At 37.9% G+C, this 14972-nt stretch overlaps 1 protein-coding gene and 1 long non-coding RNA gene across 3 annotated transcripts in view; both read left to right on the forward strand.

Moving 5' to 3' along the window:
* LOC144048403 (uncharacterized) overlaps window positions 1-6337 on the forward strand; it is a 30046-nt gene extending 23709 nt beyond the window's left edge. Inside the window, exons 4-5 of the long non-coding RNA XR_013293337.1 lie at window positions 4820-4914; window positions 5809-6337. This is a non-coding gene — a long non-coding RNA (uncharacterized LOC144048403). The remainder of the gene's footprint in view (window positions 1-4819; window positions 4915-5808) is intronic.
* A 1129-nt stretch (window positions 6338-7466) lies between these two features.
* The window catches only part of edil3a (EGF-like repeats and discoidin I-like domains 3a), a 105425-nt gene continuing 97919 nt past the window's right edge, over window positions 7467-14972 (forward strand). For both annotated transcript variants that reach the window (XM_077561947.1, XM_077561948.1), the window contains exon 1: window positions 7467-7814. In XM_077561947.1, the coding sequence (XP_077418073.1) occupies window positions 7751-7814 (64 nt within the window). In that variant the 5' untranslated portion in view covers window positions 7467-7750. The remainder of the gene's footprint in view (window positions 7815-14972) is intronic.

Below are 14972 nucleotides of genomic sequence, written 5' to 3' on the forward strand. Positions count from 1 at the left end.
GGTAACAACCAATTACAGGTCAATCTTCAGAAAAACAGGTGAACTGTGATTGGTTAGCAAAATTTTGAGATGGACAAAAAGGGCTGGATTTTTCTTCATACCTCATATTCTACAAATAATTATAGTAATATTAATCAGAATGTCATGTGACTACCACCAAGGTCACATATAACATATTATTGTCAATAAATGTTTAAGGTTGACTTCCACTTTAAAAGGGATATACAAAAAATATAACAAAATAAAAAAAATATATAAAAAAATAAAATAAAAAATAAATATAAAAAAATTTAATAAAAAATAAACGCACATTTTAGGGTTGCTGATTTTGGGGTGCCCCAATTTAGTAAAAACACTGTCAACCCCCTCCAAGCGCACCACAATCAGTGAAGTTCCACAAAATAGAGGTTGACTTTTTTTTTCTTTTTTTGGGTGGTGGTGGTGGGGTTACGACTCAACTAAGCCACTAAGCCGTTACAAACCTCACTAAACGGCTCGCACCCGTCTAAACACTTGTTACACTAAATTTGACTTTTTTAGTATGCAAAATGTAGAATAAATATGGAGTGGAGCTGCTGATGATTTTTTTTTCTTTTTTTTTTTAATCTTAAAATGACTTACCTGGACATGAAATCGGGTTACGAATGTCACAAATTAATCACAAATGAATATCCACGATAGAGTGAAACTGCAATAACTGAAATGCAAATTAGCGAAGGAACACTACTTTTTTTGTCAGTTGAACTGATACAATAGTAAAAAAACGTAATTCGAGAAGAGTAAAATGGACTACTCAGTATTTCCGGACAATTATTAAAAGTTTCCAGAGTTTGAGGCTACCAACAAATTCTTGACTCAGTCACGGTGGTGGTGGAAACCTTATATGGGCATACCATCGTTATTACAGTTGCACACTGGGAGAGATTTCTGGAAAATGCTCCACTTAAGTTTGCTGAATATCTCTGAAACACAAAGAATACTTTGGATTAAAGGCAATGTCAAGAAAGTATGACAGAGGATCTAATGACGTTGTAGCTGCCTTTGAAAGTCGGAAAATCCTGCCAGCGAATGTGTAACGGTAGCACTGAAGGCAGCAAGAAGATGTTTGCTGATGAAAATGTGAGCCGTCTCCGCTGATGCCAGGCGGCTCAGTGGTCTGGGATGAGCGGAAGAGTGGAGAGAGATGCTTACAGTGGGTAACTTGACTCCACTGTGCTGAGAGAGGATGGGAAAATATGATACAATGCAATATTCTCTTTGGAATGAATTCAACGTATTTTCTCCAACAGCGTCTAATTTAGTGTTGCTTGCCTTTCTTACCACGTCCCACTCGCTCCCTGTCTCTCCCACTCTCTCCATCCTTCCCTTCGCACCACCACCACCCGAAGCAGCAGAAGAAGCACACTTTCCCTTTGCCTCTGGCTTTTGTAAGACCGTCTTTGTGGCGAGTGCAAAGCGAGGGAGAAACAAGACTCTAGCCTGGAAGTCTGATCGGGAGGGACGAAAACCTGCAGACGTGCAAGATGAGAGCAAGATTGAGTGGTTGCGAAAAACTCTTTTTGGTCAAGTGAGTGGTGGTGAGGAAGAGTGAAATGCTGATGGAATCACAGACAGGGAAAAAAAAGGGGGAGAAAGTGCTTATCCCCTTACTGGTTGTTTTGAAGAGGTTAACCTCATTAATTTAGCGGTTATGGAAATGTTGAGGGCATGACATGTCATAAAGCCTTTTGCTAATGGTACATATTCACACTCAGAAATATTTCAAGCCTAACTTAAGATTTATTTTATTTTTTTACATGACAAATTCCCATTTAATTTTATTTATTTTTAGATCATTTTAATACAAACCTACCAAATAAGACTTATACGATACATATTCATTAGTCTAATAAGGCCTATTTATTTGAAATGCATAAAGTATATGGTTTGAATTGCATAATAATCAGGTTACCTATGCACGATAAATATACTGCTATATGAAAAACATGTCTGTTTTTTTTCTCCATTTTTTTTTTTTTTACATTTGTATGTTTTGGGGAAGAAACTGAATGCAGAAAAATGTTTAAAAAAAAAAGTAATTATACTTTATTAATACTAAATCATAAACCTGAGGATTATACAATTCAAATAAATATGCTTTATTAGACTAATGAATATGTATCATAAGTTTTATTTGGTAGGTTTGTGTTAAAAAAAAAATGTTAAAAAATGTACATAAATCTTAAGTTAGGCTTGCAGTTGCAATGCAAACTCAGTTCATCGTCAAGTTTTAATTAGAACCTATTTCTGCCTCCTAGATGCAATCAGAGGTGGCAAATCCAGGTCCTGAAAGTAAAACCCCTTCCACAGTTTGACTTTAGCCACAGGTGCTAGCTAGCGAGTTCCTTAGCTCCCAGGTGCTCGTTTACCTGCTAGCTAGCTCCCTCTGTGCTCGTTTACAGATGAGCTCGCTAGCTAGTTAGCACAAGGGGTTAAAGACAACCTGGATTAACCCGGCTGGTCGAATAAAGTTTTTGTATCTTTCAAGGGGAGTATTCGTTTTTGGCATCCTGCCCCGTCAACTCTCAAACTTTGTAAGTAATGAAAACATGGCGCCTCATCTCAGTGGCCAGAATAAAATAAAAAAGTAAATGAATCAAATATGAGAAGGTCACTGTGTTTTCCAGCCCGTTGCTCATCCTAAGCGTGTCCCCGTGGGTCTTAATGAGGATGGATGTGAGCTGTGCAGGACTCAGTGGTCTGAGTTCAGCCACTCAAAAAAGCAAGCGAAGGGCAAACGAGACGAGGAAAGTTGAGTTAGAGAAGGGGACTGATGTTTCAGATAAACGACCATGTGAAGGATTTAGTGTGGCGCACTGAGGGACTATTCTTAGCGTCGAGTGGAAGGAGGTCAAAAGGTCTTCCTTGTGGTTTCTATAGAAGCAAACGTCCAATGCGGATTATTTTATTGCTTGTAACTGCAGTCAACAAATGCTTATACCGGGTAAACAACACATCCTGAATAATCCTAGGCACTCAGAAGAAATACTGTTCCCCATGTTCAATATATTGTCGGTAAATTTGTGAATTGTAACCAACCCTATGGATGACCAAAAAATGCCCAAAAATTTAAATAAATAAATAAATATATAAAAGTGAAAAGAAAAACGAATATAAAAAAATCATTAAATAAAATTAAATGCAAAAAAAAAAGAATATAAATGGAACAAGATAAAAAAAATAGAAATAAATATACAAATAAATGTGGAAATAAATACAAAAATAAATATATGAATACAATTAAATTACAATTAATTACCAATTGATAAATAAAAATGCTTTGCTCTATTTTTTTTCTATATACATATTTTTCTTTTTCTTTTTAAAATATTTTTCTTTATTTTTTATTTTGCTATTTTTGGTCCTCCACACAACCCCATTAAATTGTTTCAGGAAAATTAGTTTTAATTAATACACCTGCTTAGTGAAAGTAACTGAAAACCTGTTTTCTGTTAAAGCTAAGGCTGACAATATAAAACAGTGCAAAATATGATTGTTGGGACAGAAGGAGGTATCTCATTAAGGTGTGAGGGAATTGGGATGATTTATAGGACTTGACTAAGTGCATAAAGTTAGAGGTCTATATCTGCATTAAACAAAAGGACATCTGATATCTTTCATGATTCATGAAGCAGAGGTTGCAAATAACTCAAGGTCAGGCTGATAACTATCCGATGTTGGATGATGATGATATCCTCTACGGTCAAAGTCTTGTGGAAAAGGAAAAGGTTTTAGGATATTTCTGTGAGCTAGCGCACTAAACTCAATGCAGGATGTTTCAATGTATTCAATTTTGCAACAAAACATGTCAATGCGGGTAATGAATCATGTGTCGGGGTGTGAGATCTATTAGATGCCTGTAGTGCAGGGATTTGTATTCAAAAACATGAGTGATATTGGGAGGGTTTGCATCTCTGGTAAGGTTAATGGTATGATTGTTCATTTAATGAGATTGCGTTAAGTATACCTTTGCAGTCTTGCATTCCATTTACACTTAGACTTATACATCCAACAGGTAATGAATTATAATAAGTACATAAGAACTCTATCTGTAATTATTGTGCATGATCTAAACTGTAATTACGGTGCTCGTTGTGAGTTAATGGGCATGTAAATTTGGAACAGCGAAAGTGCAATTGAGTGAATCATTTAACCCTTGCTCCTACAGTAATACAACCGTGAAGAAACACCTTGTGCAAAAGAAAGATTATGTTATATACCTACATTAGTTCACAGTATAGAACACATTTCACAATGCATCGTTAATCTGAACCCTTCCGAGATCATCAGGTAATTTCTGGTAAGAGCAGATGAGGTTGGCGGTTCAATCCATGCGGTCCTCTCGGGATTGTTGGTGACCAATCCCATCTGATTTATGGGTGAGAAGCATTGAACACGCTGGTTGCTAACTCTTTGACTGCCAAAAACGTTAAACAACGTTTAGTAAAATCCTATGGAGGAGTGCCAAAGACGTCAAAAGACGTTTTTTTTTCAAAACAGAGGTGAAACTAACCATTTTCTATTGTTGATTACTGAAAAACGGGTAGAAGGTAGAAACTAACTTTTTTTTCTGATGAAAGATGAGAGTCCAATCTTTCATTTGGTAGTATGTGTGTTTCCATAGTCCAAACACATAATTTTCTGTGGACCTTGAAAGATCAGTCAAAAATGCTTAAATCGACTGGCACCCACGGGATCCCTTTTTTGAAAACGTCTGGCAGTCAAAGAGCTAGCCAATCCCAGGACATCTATATGTTTTTTTTCTTCTTCTTGGTGGCAGGTCCAGTTGGCCGCATGACATCAACCCGGTCCAGTACACGGATACGACGAGGGACGTCCCTGAAAACAGCTGGACTATTTCGCAGACACAAGAGGGTAGGGAGGAGCATCATTTTTATAATGTGTAAATGTAAATAAATCCATCAATTAAAGTTCCCTGTATCTCACCTAGCGACACATGCTAATGTAGCTAATTTAGGGTTTTCGTCAGGGTTGGTAAAAGGTTTCAAAAGATCTTCGCATACAGTGAATTTTTTTTGAATATGTTCGAAATGTCTTTGTCTTGAACAACTTACAAATCCTGATAAAAACCCTAAATTGGCTACATTCGCAAGTATTCGCCGCTCAGTGAGATACCAGCTTTATCGGCTTTTATTTGTAAAAAGGCCGATGCCGATATTTGGCAGTTTAACATCGGCCCGGCCGATAATCGGTCTATCCCTAGTATTCAGTTTTTGAAGGACTCCTGGAAATGGCCAAAATTACCATAAAATGGCCGCATCCAAGCAAAATGGAAGACTTCCTGTGTGTTTTAAGGCAACTTTTTTGTGAGTCTGCCTATTATGGGTAACATCTACCTGGCTTGGGGGCTGAATTACAAAAACAGTTGTTTTGTGTTTTTAATGCGAACTGTCAAACTTTGCCATTCTTTGCAATATATCATCAACCATCTGTCTGGCATAATTTCTTCAAATTTGATAGCTAAGGGACAAAATCTGTCAAATGCCCTTCTAGGACCTCTTCAATCTGTCAAATGAACATAAAATGACTGCTTAAAAGCAAAATGGAAAAACATTCACACTCATACTTACGGCAATCTTGAGTTTTTGAGTAACCAACAGAAAAAGTTTGAAATCGTAGACACAAAGATCCAGTTTGCATCTGATGGTTGAGATGCTAATCCCACACATTAGTGGGAGTAAGGGAGCTTTATAGGGAAAAAAAAATTCAAGTGATCCAGGCTCCTCAGGCTTGAACGTGTTACCACAGGGCATGAAAAGAGGTTCGAGCAAAGCTGAAGAGAATGATTCAAAAAGCGAATCTGCAGAGACTGATTCAGCAGCCTCCATTGTAGTAGAGGATAGGATGGAGAAGTCATCTCCATCATCATGACATTTACCCCTTCGACACTGATGTTTCCCCGTGGGAGCTACAGAGCCGCTGTCGAGTCTCACCGTGATGTATAGACTGCACAGAGATGGAAGGATGCAACAGAATGTCACGCCAATGAGCAGGCAGCACAGGTGGTAACATCGCATCATGGATGGAACGCCAGCTCACTGTGATGATGTTGTCATGCTACTGTTACAATCAACAAAAGAAATTCACCCGCTGGCATTTAATTATGCAGGCACCATTCAGTGTAAAAAAAATAAAAAATAATCCACTGATAGTACTGTATTGCAAGATGGGTTCATTGAGGTTCTGACGAAAACAAATCATCTGAATCAAAACCTTTGTGTTTTAAATTGGTAGAGTGAGGTGACTTACTTGAACTTCTAATAAAAAATAATAGCCATTTTAGTGTGATCAATCCGCAAGCAGTGCTGGGGAAAACCGAACGTCTTTAAGTTCATCCAGTCAAAAAGAGACCCAAGCTACAATCTCTGATGCTCAGTTGAGAACCCGATAAAGTTGTGTGTACCCCTGACTCTAATACTCACTTTTTTTCTTGTCAAAACGTGGAAGTCCACTGTTGAAATATTAAACTGGCTCTGATGGAAGCTGGATCAAAATATAGCTGTCACAGGAAAGTGAATATACCTGTACCTTCAAAATAAGTGTCTAGTTTTAAACCACAGACTAAACTACAGGGGACAATATTGTATAAGGGTTATTCCAAAATTGGAGGACATTTTCCGACTCTATATGATATTTTAAATATTACATGCATAAAATACAAAACCATTCATAATAGTTATAAGTACAAGCATCTCTTAAAATGGCTTTGATCTCTCGGCCTTCTCAATTTATAGCCATGCACTTTATCAGATAAAATTCATTCTAAATCTTTATTTTTATTTTTATGATTGTTGAAATGTTTCATTTTTATTACAGACATTTTAAAAAGTAGTAATTTTGCTAAGTTATGCCTCTCAACATGCATACAACCTGTTACTAAAATCTTTTCAGCCATCTTGAGGAAAATAAAATGTGAACTCAACCCTCGATAAGTTTTTTCTTCACCAGTTAGCTCAGCTAACACAGCTAGCATGTAAAACTCTAACCATTAGCATTGTTTATTGTTTATTGTAAAGTACAGTATATGTTTTCAGAATCAGATAACTAAGAAAATGTAACAGGATTGTGCCAAAAAACTGCCAAAATAGATATGACAAAATAAATATCATAGAACAGTTGATGGCTGAAGTCTTTTTCTTAAAGAACATAAAAAAAGGGTCGGCAAATTGGTATTTTGGTAGCTAATGCTGGAATGACCCAAAACAAATATGCCAAATAATATGCAATTCTAATAAATGTCAAATAGAAGTCAAAGATTAATATTAAAGGGGGGGAAAACACCTTGAAGTCACATCTGGAGTCTTTCTCCACTTATGACGTGACTGGATTTGTCGAGTTCCTTAACCTTTATTTTGTAGGGCACTACCGGAAACGTTTGCCATAGTACTTTGCCGAGCTTGACGGTGGCCCTGGCGCGTTGCGCGCACGCACGCTCCTCTATCTCCACTCACTGCGGTAGTAACGGGCCAAGCAGACATCAGACAACCTCGCTCCACTTGTTCCGGCGTGTCTCTCCACTCCACTTGCACCACAGAAGAGGACTTTTATCAAACAGGACATATTTTTCCCGCTGCGGTACTCTCCTGCGGGTGACGGAAGGACAACTTTTAGTTGATCTCGTCGTGATTTTCCCTCCCCCCCTTGTCTTCCATCTTTGCCGAAGAAGCACGTCTCTTCTGGTTCCGAGAGGATGGGACCGCTCCTCCTCTCCATCGCGCTCTGCGTGAGCGCTGCTGTCCCGCAGCATGTGATGGGTGAGTGGGGAATGCCTTCCACTTGATAACGCACGAAGTGATTACTGTTTGCTGAAAATAACCAGTTGTGTTTTGAGCGTAAACAGTACCGCCATTGTGTACGTATCCCGTGCGTAATTGGAATAACACGTTACTGTAACTATACCATATTTTCCTATCGTTATTTTTGAAGTGAGTCTCCTCTAACTAGCAAGGAATTTACACCACCACGTTTGTTATTTGTCTGCCAAGGGGCGTTTGGAAAGCATATTTCATGGAGAATGCACTCTCATCCTGAGCTGGGTTTGGCGCCACTGGATAACAAGCTGATCAGACAGAGAGACGTCACTTTTAATTCCCCCTCAAACTGAATGACTCGAGGGCTAAAAGATAAAAAAGGCTTGTTTGCCGTGGTATTGGGGGGGGGGGGGGGAGACCTTTTAACGTGGCGCCTTTTAGAATGACTTGAGGACAAATGAAATACAATTGTGCTTATCCATTGTGCAAGGATGGAGATTCACACTGTTAAGTCTATCGCCCCAAAATAATTAGTTTTATTATTATTTCATATCACTTTTCTACTTCTACTGTTCTCTTCAACATTTATCCACCAATTCAACATATTCAGGACATCCAGAAATCTTTCCACATTTTCCAAATTTCTATTTTCCCCGAGTATTCCACTTTAAAAAAAAAAAATCAGGTGAATAATACAGTTGAACATGAACAGTTCTACATGTTTCAACTTTTCCGCTCTTTCAGGACATCTTGGGTGCTATTCCAAGGATTCCCACAGTCCAAAAATGACACACGTTTCATAATAGAATTCACACGCATGAGAGACTTTACATAAATATTTCTTTCTTCCACATTACGTGACAGATTCAGACCATTCCAATTTCAATATTCAGGAAAGCTTGGCAATTATTCCCATTCCCTGATTCTCAAATTTTCACAATTAAATTGATACATTTAAGAGTTATTTCACACCCCTTCCTTCCACATTTCCCTTGAAACATGAAAAATAAAAAAATCACCATATTCATAGTCCTTCTTCCACAATTCTTGACCGATTCAATCCATTCCAATTCTTACATCACGCATTTCAACATATCAAATTTTTTCAGCATCGCCTGTCAGCATTCACGTACAGTTTCTACGAAAATAGCAATGTCTAGTCAATTATACAGTATTGGGCTGGATTTGAACATCCTCCTCCATCTTTGCCCTGCAGTTGTGCGGTGACATGACGATGTAAGCGTTTCTAGCGTGTATACCTTCCAGTCGGCGTCAGGGCGAGCCTACCTGTGGGATTACTGTAGGAAGCAGCGTAGCTCTCCATGGAAGTGGGTCATGACAGCCTCTCTGTCTGTGCACATTTAGTAACGTGCACGCCTCGGGAGTCGCACATGTCATGCAGACTGAGTTCCGGAGGCTCCCTGAGCATCTTGGTGTCAATTGTGTGGTCGACTCGTGTAATGAAGGCAGCAATGTTGATGTATTTCGATACTAAAACAAGCCTGTTCATTTGAACTATTTCTATTAGTTTAACATTTTTTCTACTTTTGTTAACAAGAGTATGAAAACGTATATGTTTTTTATTGTACATTTAGAACAGATGTAAAATTTGTGATTAATTGTGAGTTAACTCTTTGACTGCCAGACGTTTTCAGAAACGGGTTGTCCCCAGTGCCAGCCGATTTTAAGCATTTTGACTGATCTTTCAAGGTCCACAGAAAATGTTGTGTTTGGACTATGGAAACACACATACTACCAAATGAAAGATTGGACTCTCATCTTTCATCAGAAAACAAAAAGTTTGTTTCTACCTTATTCCGTTCTTCAGTAATCAACAACAGAAAATGGTTAGTTTCACCTCTGTTTTGAAACAAACGTCTTTTAACATCTTTGGCATTCCTCCATAGGATTTTACTAAACGTTATTTAACGTTTTTGGCAGTCAAAGAGTTAATTAGTTAAGTCATGCAATTAATTACGATTAAAAATTGTAATCGCCTGACGCCCCGAATTTTAAATAATCTTTAAGTTGCGTCAGGCGATTAAAAATTTTAATTGTAATTAATCGCATGACTTCAATAGTTAACTCACGATTAATCACACATTTTATATCAGTATTTCAAAAAAAAAAAAAAAAATCTAGGTTTTCATACTCTTGTTAACAAAAGTGGAAGAAAATGTTAAACTAATAGAAATAGTTCAAATGAATTTTTGACGTCTATAGCCGTCAATGGCAGTGAATGAGTTAATTTTGGCTGTTTTGCGCCAATTTTGAGTAGAACTTATCAACAGGCAGCTATCTCGAGGAACCGGAGGCACAGTCGATGTGCATCTTAACGACCAACAGCACGCTGTCTTCGTCAGAACCCTACCACATGGAACTTGGGATCATTAGGGATTCTCTTTGTTGACACCCTCCACAAGCTTTATTCTTTGCTCGAGGTGGCAGGTGTCCTCTGAGAGACAGATGCTAGCAAACATCCTTTGGAGGATATCATAGAGTGTCTTTGTCCTCCAGAACAAATTGATGGGGTGGAAGCGTTCGCCTTCAGGTAAAACAGACTGCATTGTTTTAAAGGGAGCATCGCAATACATCTCTTTCTCTGCTCGGTTACTGGTGCTGAGTCGCACACATTGTTTAGGATCCCGGCTGTCCAGCTGCACAAGGCAGCACATGACTGCACCCCCGCTCCATGAAGGCAAAGGTGCTTTTGTGCTGGTTTGGAAAGGCTGTTTTAATGAATGTTATGCATCTAGTTTCCGGGTTCTGTCCTTTTATAATGGCGGTGAAATTAGAATCTCTTAGGCAAATGGACGGGCCATCTGGAAAGGCAACACTGTGGTTGTTTGTTATTGATGAGTCATGACAAGTATTGTGTTAGTTGGTCACTGCTTGTGTTGCTTAAGCTGCCATTAGCCAATAGAAGCTTGTTAAACGCAGCATGACATGTCGTTTTGTGATGATTGAGGTTTTAGATGCATGAGCAAAATCAGCTGCTCTTCCTCACAGAAAAAAAAAGAAGCTATTTCTATGGCTAGCAGAACCACAGAGAATAATTTCACCCATATGGTAGACACTAATAACCTTGGGTGGCAAAGTACTACAAATATAGTAGAACTTTGCAGTTGAAATGTGAATTGTGTTTTTATTTGGTCCATAGTAGGCATGGGCCAGTATTAGATTATATGGCAATATCGCAATATTAAAATTGACATGATGGATGGATGGATGGATGGATAATTGTCATCATGTCACGATATATATATATATATATATTTATTTATTTATTTATTTCTCTCTCGTTTTTTTGTATGTGCGTGAGCATGTGCACGTGTGTGTGCATATGAGTGTGCGCGTGAGTGTGTGCTCATTGTTTCACCTCAAACCTATTAAAAATCCCATACCGTTCACCTAAACCGAATACTTCCGAATCCAGCTAGAGTTGTGAAGTTGTCAGGAGACCCGAGGAAGGATCAAAGAAAAGAAAGAAAAGTGAAATCCAGCACCGACCAACACCTACTAGATCATGTCACGATATTAAAAGCAGAACATCTGTTAAAAAAAAAAAAAGTGTGGCTGTATTCCATGTGTGCTGTTCTGGCACCCTCTGGTGGTTATTTAATTAGTGCAGTTAAAATTAATTAGGATTTCAGTCATACCAGCAAATATTTTTCAACATCTGAGTTAAAAAAGAAAAACATTACTTTTGACTAACAAACACAACATTGTGAACTACATAGACCATGATGCTTTGCACCGCTGAGCCAATAGGAGCACATGACAATGAAATGTACAAAAACACATTTTTGTGTTTTTGCCCCCCCCCCCAATATTAGTTAAAACTAATATTATACTAGTTTTTTTTTTTTTTTATATCGGCAACCTCCCCACAATCAGGATTTTCATATTGTGATATTTATCGTATTGTGATGTTTGGATATCTACTTAAAACCGAAAACCAGTAACTGGCCCATTTTTAGTCTTTGGTTATGTATTGAATAAAAGCAGTTTTAAAGCTTAAATGGATGCAGATTATAGCAATCTTTTGAAAAGCTTATTATATTTAGGTTAGTGAAGGTTATAGTTTAAATACGGGCGACTTTGAATAACAATGGCTTGTGGCCAACGTCTACGGTGTCCTTTCCCTCCGCTTTTAAAAGTCACGGTCTTCAATCAGTCGAGAGAGGTCATGCCACTGTCAAGATCCCCCGCCATGATGATCAAAAGCAGTCAAAGTCACTCATTGGAGGACAAAATCTTACTTAATGGTTGATCAGGATTTATGAGTCAATCTTCATAACGCCATCCTTCATTACTGGACATTGGCTTCACTTTCACAAAACTTGATTCCCAATAGGATTTGAAGGAGATTTTATTTGTCTGTGATGCTGACGAGTTAATGGATTCAGTGCTATTTGTCTTTGAGCAGCTCGGGTGTGAGTTGTGGGGCCCACATTTCAAGCTTGACTGATTAGAAGGACAGTAGAGGGACAGTCATGGAGACTGCAAGGACACATGCTGAGGAAGTGCTTATCAAAGAACCTTAATTGGACCTGAGAGGAGCACGGCTAAAATAAAATGGTTGACGAAGCACCGGGGTTGTAAAATTGTGTACACATTTTCAAAGTGGGAAACTGTCATTGGAAATGAGTTGGAATTGTTGACTGGCCCTAAATAGGGAACTCAATTATAGTTGTTGAAAGTATGTTTTAGTTTAAATTTGGCTAAAACAACCAGAAGTGCCGTTTGTGGTACTGTTACCACAAGTGGCCAAATTGAGTTTTTATAATTACATACCATTGTTTTGCTTTGTCTTGCGATTATGACAAATCTGAATAAATCTTATACCTTTTCATTAAATTACTCTTAATTGTAAATTAATCCCCATAGATTCTTGCAAATTCCAATTTGGGGTTCCTCAATCAATCAAAATGTTCTCATGGAAATTTGTCAGAAACGTTCCAGAAATTTAGTAGAAATTGCCCATCCATTTGCAGCCTTAAGGAGCATGCACAAGAGCTTCCGGTCCAAAACAGAAGATCAATCTGCCATGTCTTTCGAACTAATTGAGTCTCTTGTACTCAATTGATCACCTGTCAAGTTAACGCATTCAATGCCATTGACGGTTATAAACGTCCAAAAAATCATTTTAACTATTTCTATTAGTTTAAAAAATATATATACTTTTAGAATTAAAAACCTAGATTTTTTTTATTGTACATTTAGAACAGATATAAAATTTGTGATTAATCGTGAGTTAACTATTTAAGTCATGCGATTAATTACGAGTAAAAAATTTAATCGCCTGACGCCCCTAATTTTTTTAAATAATCATCTCGTCAGGCAATTACATTTTTTAATTGTAATTCGCATGACTTCACTAGTTAACTTCACAATTAATCACAAATTCTATATTTGTGTCAGGAAGGTTTGAGGTTTGGTGGAGGACCCAGATGCAGGGAGCAAAAACAGCCGGGGCAAGGAAGCAGTTGATGATGCAAAAAAAGGGATTTTAATTTCTATGGAAAAAGGTGATCTTCCAAATTACAAGATAAACCAAAACATGAACCAAAACATGAACCAAAACATAAACCAAAACATGAACCAAAACATGAACCAAAACATAAACCAAAACATAAACCAAAACATGAACCAAAACATGAACCAAAACATGAACCAAAACATGAACCAAAACATAAACCAAAACATGAACCAAAACATGAACCAAAACATAAACCAAAACATAAACCAAAACATGAACCAAAACATGAACCAAAACATGAACCAAAACATGAACCAAAACATGAACCAAAACATGGGGGGAACAACAAGGCAAAAACGAGCAGCATGACATGGGGAAAAGACAACGAACCCACACAGACAGGGGGGAGACAGGAGACTAAAAACACAGACGCTAACGACACAACAAGACACACCTGGAGCAAGACACTAGAGGCTGAGGGCACTGATTGGTTCACATGAGGAAGGGCAGGATTACACTTAGACAAGACCAAGGGAGACACACAAGGAAAACAGAACCCAAACATGACAATTTGTTCTAAATGTACATTTTCATATTCTTGTTAACAAAAGTGGAAAAAAAATGTTAAACTAATAGAAATAGTTCAAAAGATTTTTTTGACTTTTATAACCATTGTATGTTATACTTTCAGATTAGTAAAGCGACATAAGCGAATAGTTACAGTTTGTTTGTATTTAATACAGGGATGTGATTTTTCCGCTAATTCGCGGAATTCCGCTTTTTTTATCTCCCCCCCAAAAAAAAATTTCGATTTTTTATTTTTATTTTTATTTTTTATTTTTTTTTTTAGTAGTAGTTCATTGTGTATGCACATGACTCCGACAGATAACATCTTCTGCTATAACAAAGACATTTGTGGTATGCTCTAATATGAGTTACTTTTCATTTGGTCATGATACAATTATTTGTTCATGAAATTTGAACTCTTCAACATTATTTATGTGTTAACTTAGTAATCACATTAGTTAGATATGATGATATTCTCAGTGATAGTTTTTAAAAGCAAAGGCAGTCCAATGTTTTTGAATGTGACTGATTTTGAGTTGACTAAAACTGCCATTTTATATGGGATAGTTCAATATACATTGAAAATTTATGCTGTTGTTTTGTCTATTTCTTTGTCATGTGAGTGCATTGGAGTACTTAAAAACACGGAAAACCCATGAGCTCCGGGGGGCTACCCCCCCCTTGTCCCCCCACCAGGGCACTGCCCTGGACCTAGCTGGGTGCCAGCGGCCCCCAGACCCCCGGCTAAATTTTCAGATAATTTCACTTTGGTCAAATCACATCCCTGTTAATATACTGCATGTATCACTGTATACCAAAGAAGGGGGTTTCAAATGAAAGTTCAGAGACAGTTATCATGGATGGATGATTTCCGTAGTACAGTTTTCCAGGTGTAATGGTGTGGTTGGGAGAGCCATTATTTCGACGAGGTGTCACAGCGGCATCAGACATCACCGATCACTGTCAGCAACCGGCGCCTCTACAGATATTCAATGAAGACAAAATGACTTCGGATAACGTGTAAAACTGTGGCAGCCTGCAAATCAGGGGACAAGCACTGGGGCTGTGATGCATTTCGAGAGTTGATGCTATTATGTGGTTCGATGAATAAC

Source organism: Vanacampus margaritifer, chromosome 3 (genome assembly GCF_051991255.1).
Source record: "Vanacampus margaritifer isolate UIUO_Vmar chromosome 3, RoL_Vmar_1.0, whole genome shotgun sequence".
Lineage (NCBI taxonomy): Eukaryota > Metazoa > Chordata > Actinopteri > Syngnathiformes > Syngnathidae > Vanacampus > Vanacampus margaritifer.